At 45.0% G+C, this 21455-nt stretch overlaps 1 protein-coding gene across 3 annotated transcripts in view; it reads right to left on the bottom strand.

Moving 5' to 3' along the window:
• The window catches only part of jade2 (jade family PHD finger 2), a 117675-nt gene that overhangs the window by 78634 nt on the left and 17586 nt on the right, over positions 1 to 21455 (bottom strand). For all 3 annotated transcript variants that reach the window (XM_053846294.1, XM_053846293.1, XM_053846295.1), the window contains exons 2-3: positions 18257 to 18320; positions 12622 to 12707 (exon numbers count right to left, since the gene is read on the bottom strand). In XM_053846294.1, coding sequence (XP_053702269.1) covers positions 12622 to 12707; positions 18257 to 18320 — 150 coding nt within the window. The remainder of the gene's footprint in view (positions 1 to 12621; positions 12708 to 18256; positions 18321 to 21455) is intronic.

Below are 21455 nucleotides of genomic sequence, written 5' to 3'. Positions count from 1 at the left end.
TCTGTTGCCCCTCTCTGTTGCGTGACTGCTGGTTATTAAGCATCTTCAAATACAGCAGCGTGTTTGTTTGAAAAGAAGCCCACAAACCAGCAAAGCAAGGACATAAAAGTCCTTCATATAAATCACTGGCTTTTTTTAAAAGACGTCGCTGTCAAATCCACATGAGTTACAGCTACAGTGCGAGCAGGAAATCACAGACCTGCTCTCCCAAACACCATGGAGTCAAGGTCAAACACAAAAGGTTTCTTTCAAAATTACAGGCGCGGCTTTAGAAACACACATTCCTCTGACCAGTCCGTCAGTAGGTCAGTCCGCTGCCGTGAGTTATGGCCTGCGCGGATGCATGCGAGGCTCTCGTTAGCTCCAATCTAGAGCTTGACTGATGACATGAGTGTGTGTGTGCGTGTGTGTGTGCGTGTGTGTCTGCAGCCATTAATAATAACAGTCAAACACAAGCTCTGGCAGGTCAGTCTTGTTCATGAATTTTAATTCTTGTAGCAATGCTGCATCACTCCCAGCGTTACACTGGAGATTTACCGATGATGGATGCGAGAACCATCGGCTCCTACAGAAAAAATAAATGTTACATGTTCCTGACTTTCCAGGATCCAGATGTCGGAATGACTTTCAGTGCTAACTACTAACAAGGGTTGGTCTCCCTGAGGGACGATCCAGACAGATGGCGTTTGCATTAATGACACTATAGAAACTTTTTTTTTTTGTCCAAAAGTCTTTAAGACTTTGAGAATGTGAGGCAGTGGGGATTAAAAACAGCTTCTCTTAATCAGAGACCATGGTTCTCGCTGGGAAGAGGGTGGAATGCCCTGTTGACCGGTGGTGGAAAGATGTTTGGTTGAGGCGGCTCATGCATATTATATAGGATGCGTCTTGGACGCCTCCCTTGTGAGGTATATTTGGCTAAATGGGAGGAGGCCCAGGGCACATGGGGAGACTACTGTATTTCTCTCAGGAAGCCATGGAGCACCTTGGTATTCCCCAGAAGAACTGGAATAAGTTTCTGGGGAGGGAAGATCTGGGCCTCTCAGAAGGGATGGATGGATGGATGGATGGTGTCAGGAACCATGTCCATGAGGAACGAGAATAAAAAATGGACAGACCAAAATCCAGACTGACAGGCTATAGTTCTGACCCCACCACCAAATAGGGAATTCATATACCCTCCCACCTTTGAGCCTAGACAGCCCCAGAGTTTGAAATACCATTGGCAATAGGATCAACGTTGAGATATGGCCAGACATTTGGTATAAACAACCAAATATTCAGCACCTCTAGTTCTATTGAAAGTGCAAACAAGTGTGGAGAAAGACTAAGTGGTTCTTGAGAGGAATCAGAGGTCAAGCCCTGTACTCCCAACCCAGTTTGTGATGGATAAGACAGGCAGCATCAAGTTTCATTTAAGCATTCGCCCCACATTAGCATCAAGAGTTTGACAACGCAATCCAGTGAGTTTATTTGAATCGCTGTAGAACAATAGCATGTGTGTACCTTGGAAGGTACGGTAGGCGAGGTGAGCGTCACACTACTTTCTAGCAGGACTACAGATAAACTCCTTATGGGACAATCTTGTCCCCTGCCTTGACAGAAGTCATGTCACCATGTCAGACAGGTGGTCATAATGTAACGGCTCCTCATATTCTTTCTCCCAAAGCAACTTGGACAGAAAGTTGGACAACATTCTGTCAAACAAGAAATCAAGTTAACAATCTCCGCTTTCCTTTACCGCACTCTGCATCTGTGGTCACGTCGCTCTGAAGCATTCCAAACTCATTTTGGATGTTAGCTGGCTTTCATATAAGCTTGTCTGCAAGTCCTGATATCGGCCGAGTTATTTCCTGCAATGAAATGTCAGCCTTCGACAGTCTGTGGTTTGTGTTGTGTTTGGCTCGGGGGGAGGCAGACAGCGTTAATCTATCACAACTCTGCAGATGGCCAGAGATATGGTCCGTGTCTGTCCACAAATTTAGGCAGACCGGAAAACTGCATCATTCCGCGTTCAAACAAGCTGACTAAGAGGTGTCGGAATTTTCTTAATGGCTTCGTGGTTCAAGTGTCTGCATTTCATTTTGGCTCTGACTCAAGCTAGAAACTCAAACTATAGATGGACATCAGTAACAATGCTCTGCTATGAGAGTAAATAAACACTTTCTTTCAGGTATCTTTCTTTCCGTGTTAATGGCCCTTTTCCTGACCCTGTTCTACAGGGCCATGGCCCACATTTTCTATGGTCAAGTATGATTTCGGTGCCTGCTTCAGCCAGGATCTACAGAGCAGGCTCAAGCCTTCTGTGATCTCACATCGAATGAACAGGGAAACATCACAAGAGGGTCAGCGGCCATAATGGAACGCTCAACACTCTCGATATGATCCCATCATTTTTGACGATTTCCAGCCGGATGAAAACATTCAGAAGGTTTGAATCCTCAGTGACTCAACAGGAATATGGTCTTGATCTTGGTCTTGGTCTCTGCATGCGGCATTGAAACGGTCTTGACAACAGCGCAAATCACAGAAGCGGAGTAGAAGTCCCTTGAATTCGAAAGGAGCTTGCAGTGAGTAGTCAGGTTTAACCGGTTACTTCTAGCTAGGGAACACCGCGGGTTCATAGGGTTCCTACAGTGGCAAGTAGTGGATAAAGTGACACTGTTTGCCCACGGAAACGGTGATGAAAAGCAGTTGGAGACACCTGAGAGACCACAGAAAGTGAGGGGGAGCTATTTTCTGTCCTCTTCTGGGACGCCATGGCTACCTGGCCCGGCACACTGCGTCATGGCAGATGTCAACTCACGGAGAGGAGAGGCTAATTTTAGTCGCCACATCACAGCGCAGGGATGGGCGTCTAATGATTGCCTGCGCGTGTGTACGAGTCAGAGGAAAGGGGGGTTGGCGAGAGCGGTCGTACGCTTGTTATCACTTCTCTGAGCTCCTCCTCTGCTTATTTGTCCAAAGGAGCACGAACAAAGACTCCTGCGTCTTTTATCTCAGCACTCCAGGTTAGCAAAGGCAAAGACAGATTCAAGTGACACATGAGAGGTGATAACACAAAAACCCTCAGTCAGTCTGGGTCAAATGGTGCCGAAAATTGAAGGCGAACAGAGAGTAGAGTGAATGGAAGTCGCTGGATGGCAGCTATTATTCTCAAACCTCAGTCTCCCCGCTTCTTCATTCCTTCAAAGTTCCCCAAGTTCATCAAAAGCCATAAATTGAAAACAGAAGATGGAAAATCTTCTCTCAGGCAACGTTACAGACAAGTCCGTGTCAGCCAAGAAAGTGTCAGACGTTATAATCCGGAGAAGATTAGCACACACTCCAGATGTTGCTGCGGTAAATATTCATGACATTTTTCATAACATCTATCTATCTGAGCGATTCGTCACCACTTCCTGTCAATACACAGCTCTGTCATCAGCATGAGAGACCCCTGTGTGATCATCCGACATTACCGTCCACGGTATTGATATAGCAATGTCCTGTGAACGATACGCAACATTAACCAATACTGAATCAAATAAAGTGGAAAATGTCCCAGACAAACCATTTACTTTCTTATCTGAGGTTGGGTTGCAATGGAGGCCCCGACTTCCCTCTTCAGCTTCAGAAAAAATACCAAGGCATTGGGGCTGGGTCTGTCCTGGGACCACCTCCTAGATCACGGGTCGGGAACCGTTTTGACTGAGAGAGCTAAAGAAAAAACCTGCATATTTTAAAATCAAATTCCATGAGAGACATTTAAACTTCTGTGAATACAACTCGATGCACAAGGAGTATTGGACGCCGGGGACGAGGGGGATGCAAAAGGTGTGGGGGAGACGTTCGGAAGCTCTCTTCAATGATTTGCACTGGATGCCAGTATTTAGAATGCTACCCTACTTACAAAGAGTCACCGTGACTGAAACGTGCGGCCATTTGTGTGGCTTTAAATAGCAATTCGCATGTTACATGTAGAACGAAAAGGAGCGTCGTCTTTTACGTGACATGCTGCACCAACAAGATATCCTTCAATTGATAACCTGATGTGTCCAAATGCAACGCCGAAGGCACTATAGGACAGAAAAGTCCACTATCCCAACGCAAATATATGACGCCATGGGAGTGAGGATGTGTGACAACGTTCAGCTGTCAATGATATTAGTTCCCATGATGCTTCGCAGTCCAACTAACCAATCACAGTGGTCAATGGCTACAATATGGCTCCGCCTCCACAGCCGGTCAGATGAGCATCTCAGAGCTACGAGAACTGAGGAGAAGTGGGAAGAAGAAGAATTTGGAATACATGGAAGCCCTCACTAGCGTCCAAGGGGTCTGACAGGATCTATTTCAACTGGCTGCTGCAAGCCAACAAGGCATTCATCAAAATGCGCCTCGACCATCCTCATCTCAACAACAACAGCGGACGTAGCAACAAGCTTCTTCTTCAAATTCTGCATTGACTAGTGATTCCCCTCTGCATAAACTTTATGATACTCAAGACACTTCAACTCTGCCACTTGAATGAGCAGCTCCCCCACCAGGAGACACACCACCTTTCCCGGGTGAACCTCAAGGGGGCAGCAGTCTTATCAAAGAGGCCCTCACTTGCCTCCAGTTCCAGCTTCTCCAGCATGTCGTGGATCTGGCCTGGGGCTACATTCCTATTAATGACTAGATTGAAGAGACACCCACGTCTCAGCCCTAAAACAAGTACATCTCATTGTCTGCAAGCAGCAAGAGTAGGAAAAAAAATGACAAGTAAAACGGACTGATTCAAAGACCAGCCCACTTTTGATTTTGAGGCTCAGCTACTTCACAATTCGTATTCACCACTCGCACCGTGTTCCGACAGCAGCTTGCTCCTCGGCGGAGTAGCTTTAGAACTGACGTCAAGTGGGGCTCGAGGCCTGAAGAACCTTTCAGAGCTCGGCTACATCCCGCCGTAGCTCGGGACGGATGAGAGGGAGGAAGGAGGTGATAAAAGCGAGAGTGGAGAGAGTCGCAGCTATTGAAGACGCTTCATCTCCGAAAACTAAATCGCTCATATCAACAGCCTGTACCGATTTGCCACTTCACAAACACACAAAGGGTTTGATAGCGCTGAATGGGATTTCCTCTGGTGCCTTTTCTCCGTGCCCTCACCCTCCAGGATGTGAAATGTCACATCCGCCGCTCTTCCACTGACTTTGTCCTGCCGAGAGCTGAAAAGGCACTCAGCCGACAATTTCAGGCCCTCATTAGCACACGACAAGACGACTGAACAAGTTCTTTCTGAGGTCTTTCTGAGCATGGAATCTTCATCACAAGTCCCCGGCCTGGATAATAGGAGGGGTGACGGCCGCCCCCACACACCTCAGCCAGGCCAAGGGCAGGCTGATTGCCAACGTTTCACTTAAAGGTCATGCAATTAAGCTTTGTTCCTCCTTCAATGAGGCTCTGACTGCCCGTGGAACAGATGTGATTCTTGGCCGCTTCAAGGAACCATTTGCCCTCCACTCGCGCATTTAGGAAGAAAGATGGAGGAACAGACGAGGAAAATGAAAAACAAAATGAGGATCCGTTCGGCGAGTCCACAAAGGTCAATTGAAATATCAACGGCGGGACGCGAGAACATGGGGGTGAAATTACAAGGGCTTGTACTGAGGGGCTCCTCTTCTCGCATTTTATCACAATTAACGCTGACTTTTCAAAAAGGTAATCAATTCTGAAATGATCCAAAACAAATCTAAGGGGTAAAAAGAGGGCATGAACTGGTCAAGTGTATTGGGGGGAACATCAATAAAATAGTTTAGACGCAGGAAGAAACACCGGGACTATAAAAAAAACAGAACATGTCTGGAGAAAGACAAGAGTGGATCACGATTCAGTCACAGCAAACAACCCAAAACATCAACACATTGTCAGTACTACCATCAGGTGGAGTTAGACATCCAGTGCAAAAGTTTGTCTTCAGCACTGCTTGCTAACGCAAAGGCATCAGTCTAATGTTTCTCCTCCCACGTGACGTTCAAAGAGAAGGGGTGAGGTAAGGACTAGGGCTGAACAATGATCTTGATATTCATTCCAGATATATGGATACCGATGTGATACTGTATGGCAATGGATTCCGTAAAAAACGTTTTTGTTTTTTATTGCTAGCTATTATTAGCTAGCTAGGTAGTTCACTACCTAGCTATCTATCTATCTATCTATCTGTCCATCTGTCTATCCGTCCGTCCATCTATCTATCTGTCTACCTATTTATTACTATCTATCTATCTATCCATCCATCATCCATCCATCATTAGCTAGCTATTACTAGCTATTATTATTATCTATTACTCTCCCTGAAGAAAAGGCAGTTGACAACAAGGCAACAGATGTTGATGTTTTTGGCGAGACTCACGCAGCTTCATTAGCTTCACAAAACATCAAGACATCTCACATCAACAAAATGTAACCGCAAAAACAGAACTTTACACATTCTTACAAACAGGTATGATAAATACTAAAGCAAATGATTGAACCAGATTCTGACTAGCAACTATTCCAGCGAACGTCTGTTGAGCTAATAGCAGCCACTTATCAGATAAATGTAGAGCACATGCGCCAAAGCCAATTTCAATACCGACGCTGGGAAAAGAACTTGTTCAAATATGTAGAGTTGTGATCGCCGGCTAAATCAGCCCTGGGAGGAAAGCTGTGATGTAAAGGTGGGTGAAATCATGAATATGAAAGGAGGCGCTCTCGAAAGACAAGCCAGGGAGAAGCAGGCTTGAAAAATGAAGGTTAAAAAACTGGGTCAGTGACAAGAATGACTGAAAGAGACTTAAGATGCAGAATAATGAGTCAAACATCCCCCCGCAGAGACCAGTGGAAGCAGCATTTGTGGTATGGCGGCCTGGCAAACAACCGGTTGGTGGGGGTGCAGATGACCTAGTTTGGTTATGGTTGGCGACGATTAAAAAAAAAAAAAACAGAAGTGGCTACATGATTAATGTGGTGCCACGTGTGTGAGTCTTCTGCTGCTCAGCTGGTAGCCAGGGTTTTTAGCATCAGGCAGAATCCAGAATGAGCTCAGACCTTTCAAGAGAAAAGGAGGAAGTGGGACGACAAATCACAGATCACCTGATGAGACAAGCTCATTTCGAGAGGCCGATGTTTCCACCTTGGAATGGAATGGTTTGACTTCAGGTCGTAAAGCTGCTACTGTTCAAACTCGTGAGTTACCAACCAGGGTGTTTGCGGGTGTGGGGCGCGAGTATTGTACCCTCAGTATCTACCAACTGCATCTGTGTTGTGTACGAAGGCTTCCAGCAGAACAGGAAGTCAAGCAATGAAAGCTGTTTCTCCATTAAACACCTCTCCTCCTTGACCACCAGAGGTTGCTGTGTTCTGAATCTGCCATGATTGACAGCAAACCAGAGTCACAGTCCGATACTAAAATAAAACAAATCACACTCACCTATCAGACTGTTGGTTTGTTGGTGTTTGTGGCAACTTTCACTGAGGCGAGGCATCACATCCTGCGACTGAGTCTCAGCATGCTGACTGGACACGATTCTTATCAATCATAACATTGATTTACTTCATTTGGTTTGTCGTTTTTTGTCATATTTTTTACAATAACCTTTTAAACAAAACACAATCCTCACCCATAGTGAAATTATTAGCACTGTCCACTGAAACTAAAGCCATCAGTTAGAGGAATTGTTTTGACCGTGAAATCCAGTCACTCAGCAGGTTCGGCTTCAAAACAAGTTTAGTTTTTGAATGTCGGCGAAGCCTTCCCTTTGATTCCCGGGGACCTAACTCAGTCTGACATTTAGAAATGATAATGCAGTGTCAGGCTTTGTGCAGGTCACTGACAACACTGACAAAACCGAAAGCTTTAACTGGATAAATGCGGGGTGTATATCTCTGCTGCCTGACGCTTCGGACTCAGGGGTATTACCTCCATAAAGGCTCCCAGTGGAAAGCGCCAGATTATCAAACAGGCAGCTGATATTAATGTCAGGATCTTTCTTACAGATCTGCAGGGAAAACTGAAAATAAAAAAGATTTAAGCGTCTCGTAGTGAAAACAGCTTCTCCTCAGCTTCTTCCACAACACGCACCAAGCATCTCTATCTTCCTGAGATTACTGTGTTCTAACCACGTGTCGCATATTTGAGGGATGAAGAATGTTTGGAGGCTCCGTCGACAGCTGGAATCCAAGACGCACCTTTGTCCTGACGTGTGAAGTCTAAAGTCGTAATCGACCGGGCGATTATTTGGCACAATTATTCTGCTTTTTTTTTTTTTTTACAAAAGCTTCAACCAGAAACAGTTTTGTCTCGCTTCCTGCTGAGAGTGTTTCTCGCCTCGGGTGAGCAGAACTGACGGTTCTATTCCACAGCTGGAGGCAAAGAGTGCGCATGAGAGGTTTACCAGACACGTTGGCAGGAATGTAAAATATATACAAAATAAATAGCTTTAATTTCTCTGTAAACAGATCAAGTCATCACAGTTGTACATGTGTAATTACAGGTCAGCCAGTTGCCACCCTGGCCTGCATTTTTCTCTTCACCTCCCGTGGTTTCTTTCTATGTAACTACTTGACTTGAAAAACTATGAACTACAATTGAGACGTAAGACGTAATCTTTGAGATTAATTTTAAAACTTCAACGTTAAAAGTACTTTTGTCTTCTCATCCTGGCCCAGTCCAAAAGCCTCCTTCGATGGTACCTCCTCGACCCATAATCGCAGAGAATTCAAGGATTCCTTGGTCAAAGCAGAAAAGCAGCATCAAATAAACTCAATTTTTCATTTCATACTGACATCACCAGCATGTTCCTACATTTGTCCTCTATCGTGCACAACTCGTGGCCACCATAAAACAACCATCTGTTTTTGAATAACTTCAGAACATCTTTCCACTTCACTTTTCCTCAAAGACTGAGGTGCTTTGAGTGAGGAAGTGTATCCTCCTTCCACCGAGTTGAGCCCTCAAAACCACTTCTGAGTCAAGTCAAAGCCGGAGAAAGACTCGCACAAATTTAGAAAAAGCTACGTGGTCATTAGCAGCGGACACCACACCTCACGCGGTGTGAGTGTTCTGGTCGCCTTCACCGACTTCTACAAATCTACAGCAGCCTTTATTGCCATTCCATTTTGCCACCAGTTGACACCAACAGCTTAATGTTTTTCCGAATGTTATCAGAAGAGCTGAGACAAGTGGCTGTTTAATGGAGATGCCAAACTGACACCATTTTTAAAATAGACGTTTCCCTTTTATCGCCTCATTCTTCTGGAAAATGAAAGGAACAGCAGCACTTTACAAATATGACCAATTAACATGTGGATGTATCGAGCGCAGCGGCTGGACTTCCCGGCGCAGTCGACTGGAGCCTTCAATTAGCAACAAATGAAGAGGGACAGCAGAATTGTTTCTGAATGGCTGAACTTGAAAGCCATCAAAGTGTCTGGCGGCCTCTTCATCTCCTTCCATTCGTCCGTCTATTTCAAGGTTTTATTACCATCAATTACACAAAGAGAGGATCGGCGCGGCATTCACGGTGCCACCTGAGAGGTTTTCCAGGAGCTCCCAAAAAATCTATTGAAGTTATGATGATGAGGAGGATGAAAATCAACGTTGCATTTGTGAGCAATACTATTGAAGACCTGGGTCAAAAATATTTTTTACATTCCGTAACATGGTAAGAACTCTAAAATGACGTGAACAAGCAAACTGAGATGCTAAAACTGAAACCCCTTGCAAAGTTCACTCCTGAGTAGGGGTTTTGAGCGAGTCTGGGTGGTGCTGAGCAGCTTGGTAGTCTCTCTCACACTAGGTTTCAAGTGAAAAAAGTGAAACAACGCTCAACAACTGGTATCTGACTCAAGTTAGACTGCTTTCCAACTAATTTTCTAACATGATAAACATTCGATTATTCATGTTTGTATCACCACACTTTGGTCTCGACCCGGCTCATTATTGGACATTTAATATGCAAATATTATTAAATATTTTAAATATGCAGAATCTACCTCCTGAGGGCCAAGGTCCCACAGACATGCTAGAAACTAAGGGCATCAATTGTAACCCAAAACACCCACAAACTCTGTCGTTTCCGTTAATTTATTTGCTAAAAAGTATCATCACAACTGAACATTTAAACGCCAGGAAGATGACACGAGTGCTAAGAGGGGTCGGCCGAAAATTCAACCCAGTGTTGAAGGGTGAGACACTCTGGAAACGTCTCAACCGCTCACTCACACACACCAACATATTATGCACTGTCACCCACTGTCCTGAAATGGTTTTTCGACTGGGGAGGAAACCCATGCCAACGTCTTCAGAGCCTATCACTGGACAACACTTGACTGAGCGACTGGAATAAAAGTGGAATCCCTGACTGAGTACACTGAATTCTAAATTCCCTACCGCCTCAGTTCAGTTAGAAGTGATGAAAAATATATGTGAAAGAAGAATCCGCCAGCCATCACTTTCTCTCTCCACTCCACTTGTCACTCACTGAAAAATAGCAGCTACTCCACTTCGAGTCATCCACCGCCATGTGCCCTGGAGCAAGGCAGGAAGGCCCACAAAGGGAGAGTGGCCCGCAACTTCTAGGACCCGAGTCACGGTCGTAATTGCCGGGAGAACGACTGCTGACAGAACCTTCCAACGGTGTGTGGTTAGCCGGGGTTGAAGGGAGGAAGCACAACCATGACAGATGCTCTGCTGATGACTGCAGAGGGTTGCAGACTTTTTCATCACAGTTGGCTCCGAAATTCTTGAAAAGAAACATTGTGTGCTCATTATAAATCCTATTTTGGCAGGTCGGTGGAGGCAAGTGGAACCAAGATTACCTTCTAAAATTGGATTAATTCGCCGGGCCAGTTCGAGGCGCATGTTAAGAGGTTGGTACCTGCTCTGATGGGGTTACCAAAATCAGCCATAATCTCCCTGAAGTTGATTCCAGATGGCGGTTATTTTCGGAGGGAAACTCTTCAAAAAGGAAGAGACAAGACACTTTTGAACCCACTTCACTGGGCAGAGTGGGAGGAGCGCAGCGCTGCTGCTGCCGTTTTCCAGCGGAATGATGCCAGATTCATCCCCAGGGTGGTCATTTGAGAGCCCGCGGGATGGTTCATTATGACCATGTGTACGCTCAGAACCGGCACTCAAGCCAACCCATCCGTGTCATCCCTGCGCCGGGTTGATTTAGCTGCGGTGACGCAGACGGCTGTATCAAGAGACACGTCTGGATGAGGGATTCGGTTCGAAAAGCCATTTTGGCTTTCGGGGATGAGCTGGAGCGAGAATCGTTTTCTAATTTGTTGTTGAGCGTTTCGAGCAGGCGACAGTTCATCTCAAGCTAATGCAGATGATGAGGACATGATGGCAGGTTGGTGCCCAAGTGTGAAGAGGATGAAACATGAGGTCAAGTAGGTGTCAAAACGGTGGGAAATGTGTGCGGCTGTGGAGCACGTCTTCAGCCAAGCCCTCCACTCACGCTGCCAAAAAGAGCTATGGAAGTTATCATCAAACTGGAGAGAAAAATCTAAACTTAGTTTGCCATCATTTAAGTCGGACTTGTGAGCTACAGCAGCTCTAAAGTACAGACACAGGTAACTCAAGCTGGATTGGCTGAAACCCAAAGCAAGATTTGTGCTTTAATTCTACGTTCCACGTGACTGTTACTGTCTGATGCGCCGTGATTCAACAAGAAGAATTAGTTCTATTACTCTTTTATGAGTGTGTGAGGGTCACAGCTCAGAATCACCAGCTTCGTCGCGGCGCCGGAAGGTGTGTGTTTTTGCAAAATTAGTGGGAATTTAATCCGAGAACAGTGGTAAAATCAAGTTTCGTTTCTTGTGATCTACGGGCTCAATAAGAATGACCCGCGACCCACATGCAGACAGACCTGGTGTACGAGGTGCAGGGAGCTGGTTGGATCATGGGGAAAGGGACGCCTCCTTCAGCCTCTCGGAGGACATCGAAGCGTGTGTACCGGTCCGACCCGGAACCTCCGCCCAATCGAGCGTGCCCAGAACTCTCTACCAGACATTGAGACACTCTAAATGTTCAATGGTGCAACGGTGAGCCTTTTGGCTCAGCTCTATCTTCATCCAGAACTGAAGGTGCCGCACGACCTCACACTCCAACCCTACCCCCACTTGAGAACAAAATCCTGAGACACTATCAGTTAAAAACAGGGTTGAAATCCAGAAAACATTTTGAAAGGAAACCTCACCACATGAGTCTCATATTGCACAGCAAGAGTCGAAGCTCTTATGACAGAGAAAAGTGGCAATGGTTTGAATCCAATTCCATATCCCCTGTGATCCAGTTTGACACCCCTGGTCCAGACTGGCGGCTGAGGCAGTGAAGGAAGGCACATGGGCTGCCATGTACAAGAGGATTAGACAAGCTTGTGGCTGTTCGCTGACAATATATCAATAACCAGCTGCTTTCTATATAAGAAGCTTTTCTTCTGTATTCTACTCCTTTCTTTTGTGTATTTCCACACCAGTGGAATAGAAATCAATACTCGCAGCGGGACATAAAAGGGCACATCAGGGGCCAACGTCACACAAAAGCCGACACATCTGAACTATCATCGAGCAAAAGGCAGCGAAAGTCCAAAGACGGTCGGAGAGACTTACCTCTGAAGGTTTCTTGTGCTGGTGGCGGACCCACGTGCTGCTGGTTCCTGTATTCATGGGGGACCTGGACCACGATGTCACCTGACCTGCAGGAGAAATAAAACATGTTCAGGACAAGGAGGAAACTCGGAGGGCTCAACCCGCTGTAAATTTCCTTTCCATTTCCTGTTATGTGGCAGACTTTGATGATTTATGTCCCTGTGTTGCTCAAAGTCTGGATGAATTGTTTAAACCCACTCTGGATCCGCACCAGCTGTTAATGTGTTAGCAAACTAGTTTGGCATAGTTTTCTGGCGGCCACACGCTGTGTGTGAATTTTAATGGCCATATTTTATTGATGCTTCACCAGCTTTGAAAGAGATAATTAAATAGAATTGCAATTTTTATCATTTCTTTCAAAGGAAGAGGGAAACTATTCCTTAGCAAACCACTGATGGATTTTCCTTTATCTCACACTTTGGGCTGCTCTTTTGCTCACGGATGTAATTGTGGACTGAATTCTAACTTCAGCTTCACCCAGGTCTTTACAGCTGCTCTGACCGGTTGATTTTCTCTTGAATCTCAAAAGTACAACTTGTGACTACACAAGTTCCAGTGGCGTTTCGAGGACCTTACTCCGGGTCCGCACCAGGTCCAGTTGTCAGCTTGACCAGCGTTTCCCAAGAACAAAGTCTTTATCTGTGGTTCCTAGGGTTCCGCAGTCAATCAAGAAGTGAAACAAGAGAAACAAGGAAGCAGAGGTGGGCGTTCTGACATTTACTGAATTGGTGACAATAGAAACGCTAGCTTTAGATCATGGGAAGTAAATCTGTCTCCACTCTGCAGCCGTCCTCACTTGGTCCCTCTCTTCATATGTCCAACTGGAATGAGTCATTATGATGTTTCCTCCAGGATTTTTCTGTTAAAAACACACTGAAATCCACCAAAATCATGTCGACCTCCATCATGTGCTATGTGTTTCCCACTTGTTTGTCCGGAAACCCTCTGTTCCGCCTTGCCTGTCCTCACTTACAAGTCTGTTTCCAAGCTTAACAAGCTTCATGCACCTTAGTAAGAGCTACTTTTGTTGGACATATCAGCTGGAAAGTAATACATTAAAATGTAGTATTGCTTCATTTTTGGAGCCAACTTCTAAGAGAAAACAGGACAGTTGAGATGTTACCCCCTGAGATACCCTGTACACTGAGACAAGTTCCGGCATAGAACCCAGATAGTGTGTCCTCCGTCAACTTAAACCAAACTCGGCTTGTAATCCAAGACTTGACAGTTTATTTCTTTTAATTACGGTCACAGATGGGCAAGTTGGAGCAGACCCGAGTCGATCAGCAGCTTGAGAACAGTGGAGGAAAAAGGAGCCAAATGATGAAGTTGGGTAAGGTGAGGATGAAACAAGCGACACGAGAGGGGGACGTGTAGGGAGGCATCATAAGTCCAGTAGTACAAAGGCAAGCTGAATGTAGAGTTTCATTGACGGAAGACGAGGTTGGTTGCCAGGGAGCGAGGGGTCGACGCTTCAGTCCAAATGGCCTCTGTCAGAGAACAATACTCCAGGATCAACCCCATCTGCCCTTCACATTGTCAGCTAATGCTACAATTCAAAACATCCCTTTTTTAAATTCCCTCCGAAGCTTTAGCTAGCAATTAGCCTGGATCAGATGTTTGATTGAGGCACATTGAAGGTGATCTATTACGAGGTTTAATAAGTAATGACAGTATAAATAGCATCTTGTTAAGCCGCGAGTCCGCGCGGCCCTTTACAGCCTCATTAATACACAACCTAATGGCAATTAAACAGACACAGGAGCCAATATGCCACCCACCGCTTCAATCAGCAGCACCGCGAGCGGCGCCGAAGACCACGTGTGTAAACAGAGCGGTCGCCACCATGAACACGCGGGCCCCTTTTGCATCAGCACCTAAGAGTCGTTACATCACAACACTCCTGCAAACCGCGGAGGCTCCCGGCAGTGACGCACGCGGCCTGTGTTTATTGGTGCACGTACATGCGAAAGTGTGTCCTCCCACTCAACATATTTTCCTCGCTGTCATGCATGCTAATTTTACCAGTGACGTCTGAGCGGCTCACAACACCACGGCAGAGCTGCTGTCAGGCTCGGCTCCTAAATGACTGACTCACACACAAATCTCACACTACGTTTCCGGCAAACAGACTCACTCTTTTCTCTTCTGTCTCAGCCCAAAGATGAAAAACAGTCACTCAATATTTCAATAATAAAATTGTGATGATAAAATATTTGCATATAGAAGCAGATGTGAGTTGGTGTGTTCTCCTCATGCGAGCACGGGCTTCCACTAAGAACTCCAATTTCTCCCCACAGCCCAAAAAGGTTGGTTGATGCCTCTCATGATGCACTAGTCATAATCAATTCCCAGCCTTTAAATGAAGAAAATTAATAAATGACAAATGATGAACTGAGAAACACAAAAACAACTGCTTAATATTTTAAATGTTTTGAAAAGTCTCATCATTTTAGCAAACTAAATAGGTAGCTAATAATAGCTTCAATAATAATGAAGTAAATGTGACTAAAAAGTCAAGACTCAGGATAATATTTTACTTTTTAATGGCAGAAATAATACAAAGGTTTTGCAAAAGCTTTCTCTCGTGAAAACTTGGAGTACAAAAAAATTTAAAATTGACTCTTGACTCGCTCAAAAAGAAAGACAGTATGAAAAGAACCAAAAATTATATTCTAATTTTGTATTATATTACTATAACAGTACAATATTTGAATAGAACAGAATAGCCTTTATTGTCCTTGTAGAGTGTACGAGATTTATTATAATACGGGAGGACTTTCTTTTAATGTGGCATCAACAAACTGTGTTGAAAGTTGGACATTTCATATAAATAAATCAGTATAATTTGACTCAAACTATTTTATTATTTCATTATTATTATGATTATGATTATTTAAATAATTTCCAAGTAACTGCAATATAAAAACAAGCATCCAACTAACCCAGCGATAGATATATTAAGTTGAGCTCGACAGTAATAAATGTGCAAACGTGTGTCGGCCTGTGTGTTCGAGTGGGAGAAGCGTAAAAAGAGCACGCGGGTTACATGCCCACGCTGCGCCCAAAGAGCTGCAGCACAGTTGGTGGTGACCAACCCGGCTGTGCGCGTTAATTAAAAGCATTTCTCTGTTCACAGGTTCCAGAATTCACATGGGACCTGATAACCTGGTGTCACCGTCGCCAGCAGGAGGCCCACTCTGACTCACGCGCCGACCTCTGACCACCACATTCATTTCTATAGGAGACGTAACTCTCCATGATCACCACACTTCAGGTGGGGATGTCAGGCATATAAACCTTTGCTATGTCCAGATACAGAATCTGAAGAGAAAAAGTTGTGTGTATGTGTGTGACTTTAGAGCCGAGTGAGAGTATCCCATGATGCCACTGGAGCCCCTGATTTCTTGTGACTCCAACGCATCTATGATCTCGTCCTTTGAAATGAGTTAGAAGTTAGAGAACAGTTAGAGTTAGAGAACAGTGAGAATCTGACTTGATTCATCATCCTTTCTAGTCGTTTTAATAACATCCTCAATATCTTCATCTCTGACTCATCTAACTCTGACTCCAGTGAGCCTAAACCGAGCTTCGTGGCAGTGACCAACACAGCCAAAATAATCCAGTATTGTTTTCACATTGTTCAAGCACCAGTTTAGTTTCCCATATCTCAGTGACATGACCACAATTTGACTGTCATGTTTGTTTTATTTTGTGATTTTATTTGTGTGATTTCCAGTGGTGTCCTGTGTTGTCCGTTTCCTTGTTTTTCCCCAGCTTTCCGAGCGACACGGCTGGCATTGCTAATCATGCTCCCATGGATATCAACACCTCGATGCCAGCTCCTCTGTCGCCAGATGGTTACTTCACGTTCCTATGGTAAACTCTCCTACGACTCCACTCTCTCTTTTTGCCTTGTTGTATCTTCTCAATTGTGTGCGCGCTTGATTTCCTTTTCTTTTTTTTCTTCCCGCTCTGTTTCCCTTCTTCGTTTATTCTCCAGTTAGATCACATGTGAGTGTTTTTGTAAAACACACCTTTTGTTTTCTTATCTATCGTTATTTCCTCGTGTGTGTGTGTAGAACCACCACCGAGCGTGAGTTTTTCGAGGGCCTGTGCGTTGTCCCCTTTAGTTAGGCTTAGTTATAATTTGCTTCTTTTCTGTTTCAGGTTTTCCCCTCTCCTTGAGTGTATTTCCCATTCCGTGCTCTCCGTTTCTGTTCGTCTTTGTATGACTCGTCTTTGTCAAATAAATCTTTCATTTAGTCTCGTTCTCCGAGTTTTCTGTCAGCCAGCATTCACTCTGCATCTGGGTCTGATTCCACAGACAGCAATGACACTGCAACTCAACAGTGCTCTTCATAAGACTATGAAGTTGGATTGGGGACCCCTTTAAACCAGGGGGTGTCAAACACTGGTTAGTAGGAAGCAGCAGTTGGTCTGAATCATCACTGTCACACGTATTTTAATTGGTTCCTGAACTCAAACTGAAGCGCTCGCATACAAAGGCGACTTTTCCGACGTAAATAAATGGCAACAGCATCGGTACAGGATCTGTTGTCGGCCCTCCTTGCTTCCCTCTCCCTGTCAGCCTCTCTCTACTCCTTCACAATTGTGGACACACATTGTTTAATGTTTGACTTCTCCTTTTAAGGAATTCTCATTTTCAGCAAGTCAAAGTCTTGTTTTTGCCTCGCTCCTCATTGTGCACTTCACACAGTGCAGCCCACTTTCAGACTTTTCAAAACATGTATTCGTCTTTGGAACTCTCATCTCCGCCTCCGACGTCTGCCTGAATGCAACAGGAAATAGAATTAACGGCTCCAGGACGGGTTTGATTGACAGCCAGGCTAAAAGGAAATATACGAATATATGAAATCAAACTTGTTGCGAAGGGAAAAAATGAACAAAAATAAACATGCCGAGATTTTGCCAGACCAAACTGGGAACAGAAAATATCCAGGGGGGAATCATTGGGTCTGTAGGCTACACCTTTGAAACCCCAGTTCGCCCACCATTTTGAAAATAATGAATGATATAATGGAATGAGAAATTCCAAACGCACACGCGATACATATTAAGCTTTGCTGGGAATGAACCAAGTCAAACAAACTCTGAAGATGTCATCTAAATAGACGAAGGTCTGACCTGCCTGTGCCCCCCCCCAGTTGGCTGCATGTGCCAGCTGAATACATTTCCTCCTTTTAAATGTTTATTTCAAAGTTTTAATGAGCTGATGCGGGAGGAGAGTGAGAGAGGTGAGGAAAGGAAACCGTTTGAGAAAGTGAAAATGAGGAATAACCTCGGGGGAGATGACAAAGTCAGGCAGCTCCGCGTACAAAGGAAGCACAAGACCTCACTTTTCTGACACTTGCAGGTTCTTTGCTCTCTCACACACACACACACACACACACACACACACACACACACACACACACACACACACACACACACACACACACACACACACACACACACACACACACACACACACACACACACACACACACACACACACACACACACACACACACACACACACACACACACACACACACACACACTTTCTCTGCTCGAATATCCCTTTTCAACTTACTGTCTGTGGTGTCAGAGTCGTTGCTGCTGGTGGAGTATTTTCTCCGCTTCGTCTCGCTCTCCATCTGTCGGGAAAAGAAAAGAGGTGGGGGGGGGAGAAGAGGGTTGATGAGCGAGGGGATGTTCACCGTGAAAACCAAACACAAGTGCTAATAAAGTAATGTGCTGATAGCATCAGAGACTGCAGCCAAGACCAATGAGTTTTGTCAGGATCTGCTGCGACACGCTTTCTTCACACGCTCGGTCATCGTATTCAAGTCAGGATAAAACTCTCTATATATATATATATATATGTATATATATATATATGAGTCTTATTTTCAAGTTTAAAAATAGCATTGAGGTGCCGTGGCAGACTGTGCCGCACATGTGGGCCGGAATAACGAAATGTGGTTTCCCTGTTTTTGTGGATGAGAAGGTGAGAAACTTGATTTGTTCCACTGACTCTCCTGAATCACGCTGTGATTTTCAGACATTTCTAACGCAGAGAGTGGCCCTTGGTTAAACGAGCCGTACGTGGGAAAAGCATTCTTCCATTCATTTCCATTGGCTCCATTCCAGCAGCCAAGGGTTTCCACAACAGATCGCAGGTTCATCACTGGAAACATTTACACTTGTTGATTCAATGTCTGATGAATGTGACGGCTCTCTGGAAACCAGTTTAGGCACGAACATACAACCAAACCCAGTGCTACTTCCAGCTGGATTTAAACTCGGAAGTAACGGGCGATGTTGAGTTTTCTGTGGTGTTCCGTTCAGATGTCAACCCCTCCATCATTGTCAGCCCTTGGCAAAGGTCTGTGGCACTACATGCCGGCACCACTGGTGGTAAGATGGCCAAGACTACAGGTACGAGCAGGTGAAGTCAATGGCTCACTGGTGCCTTCACTGACAACATGCTCTCACTCCCAAGGCATCTGATGGCTGCCAAGTGGACTCAAGTATCCCAGGGTGACGTCGAAGTCCGTGTTCCGCGTTGCACGTACAACGATTAAGCTTTCAACTCAACAATACGTTCCCCTTTTAGGTCATTTCCTAGTGCCATCGGTAGCGTTTCACTGTGCAACACGTTACGCACTCGTGGTGCTGAAAAATGGCACGATGAATCAGGCAAATATAAATGAAGTACTTCACAGACCCAGAGTTGGGGTAAGAGTTAAGACATCGGGTGGCACCGCGGTGACGATCTTACAATTCAAATTTTATCTTGGTAAGTTAAGTACCCCGTATGATGCCATGATGCCACACTTTCCGGCACCGTTGTGAAGCTCTTGGTCCCATAAGGTACTACTAAATATATATATATATATATATATATATATATATATATATATACCCTATTTTCCAACAACAGGAAATGATGCTGGTGGGAAACATTTGATTCGCCCAATGCGTCAAGATGCCACACGGAAGGCAAAATGCCGCTTCATGATGATTCATCATGTCAATAAGTGACGCCTCAGGTGTGAGCATGTGTTGCAACTGGAGAAAGACGATGCCACCAAACCGCCTTGCTGCACCACTTCCCTCAGTTCTGCCAACGACAATGATGCCAAGGCACCGCTCCGTGTCAGAATTGCGGTAGCAGTTGTAGAAATTTGGACGTCTAAATGACGGAACTAAGTGATGGTGCTCCGACACTTCACTGGTTTCTTCTCTTTATCCAGGGTCAGACAAAACTGATAGAGAGAAGCAGCAGCAGCGTCAGGCAAAAGGTTTCATAACCGAGTGTTATAAAGCTTAGCGTTCATATGATATCGTTTATCAAGCTCAAAAGGTGCTGAATCTTCTTGGAGAATGGGATCAAAGAGGGGGGAAAGAAACCGGGGGAAAAAGCCTTTCGCCTCGGTTGTTTGAGCTTAGAAGAGATAGAGTGTGGGGAGGGAGGTCAGGGGTCAGATGAGTCTGAAAGAGAAAAATTAAGCAAAATAGGCAGAGGGAGATAGAAAGTCAAGAAGTCAAAGGGAGGTTATAGTGTGCTACCAGAGTGGGGGGGAGGTTACAGCCCTCAGCGCAGGGAACAGTGATTTATGTGGCTATAAAACAGGGCTTTTCCCTCTTCCATGGGGCTCTTCCTGTAGCGCCGCCTGCACACGGAGCTTTGAAAAACACAGTTTCTTTAGCGCTCAGTCACCCCTCTCCTTCTTCACTTTTCGATTTGCCATCTCGAGCCCTTTTATATCTCTCCAACCTTTGCGTTAGCCAGCTAGCATCCGCCGCTTGGATCCATTGGCGTGATTCCCTCAAGTCTTTTAAACTCTCGGCAACTCATTTGGCCCACAGACTAATGAACTACGCCTTCAAATGGGCCGCCAAGTCAATGTTGTTTACTGACCTCACAGTCATTTTGTGCTGGCGTGAAGTGCAAGCTGTGTTGAGGTGAACCGGCGGGCAATGGTGATGCGCAACGCCCTGATAGACCACTGTCTCTAACATGGTGACGGCATTAGAGCAAGAACAGCATCTTTTCGAGAAGCGTGTGACCGACTGTGTGCCTCTTCACTTGTTGCCAGAATTTATGAGGAAAATACGGTCTCAGATTCCCTGTTCGAGGACCACATGAGGACTCATAAATATGCTTAGTATTTAGTCGTTCTACAGCGTCTTCAAACTAACATTTGGTGCAAAATATTTACGGAAAATGTGAAAGACGAATATCACGGAAGTAACAGAACTCTCGTCTTGCCGAGCGTCTTTACCTTCTCACTGCAGACGGACGACTTCTGGCCAACTGTCAGCGGCAGTTGCTCAGTCACAGTCGAAACTGCAGCAAGAACATTGTGTATTCCTTTTGGTATTTTGTTTTCACACGTAGGTATGCTTGGGGATTAAATTAGACGATAGCGTGATATGCAGGTTTCGGTTCTGGTTTTTCGTGTGATAGCTGAAGAGGAGGAGTGAAGGAGAAAGGACAAAAAAAATTTTTGATTTCCGAGAAAGAAATTTAAATATGTTCCTCACATTTTTTATTATTTAATTAATTATTCCTCAAATAATTATTATTCATTATTTAATGTATTCTTGTCCAACATTGCTATGAGAATATTTTTTAAGTTTGATGACGGCGGAAAGCGAGTGAGGTGCAGGTGTGGAGGCACGTTCACACATTATTCGGACCAGAGTCCAGAGACCACAGCGACTTCCTCCCAGCCGTCCAGTGTTGTCAGTGGGTCTTCAACCTCTTCATCTACAGGTGTCTG

This window comes from Synchiropus splendidus, chromosome 17 (assembly GCF_027744825.2).
Source record: "Synchiropus splendidus isolate RoL2022-P1 chromosome 17, RoL_Sspl_1.0, whole genome shotgun sequence".
NCBI lineage: Eukaryota > Metazoa > Chordata > Actinopteri > Syngnathiformes > Callionymidae > Synchiropus > Synchiropus splendidus.
This window is presented reverse-complemented; position numbering and strand designations above follow the sequence as displayed.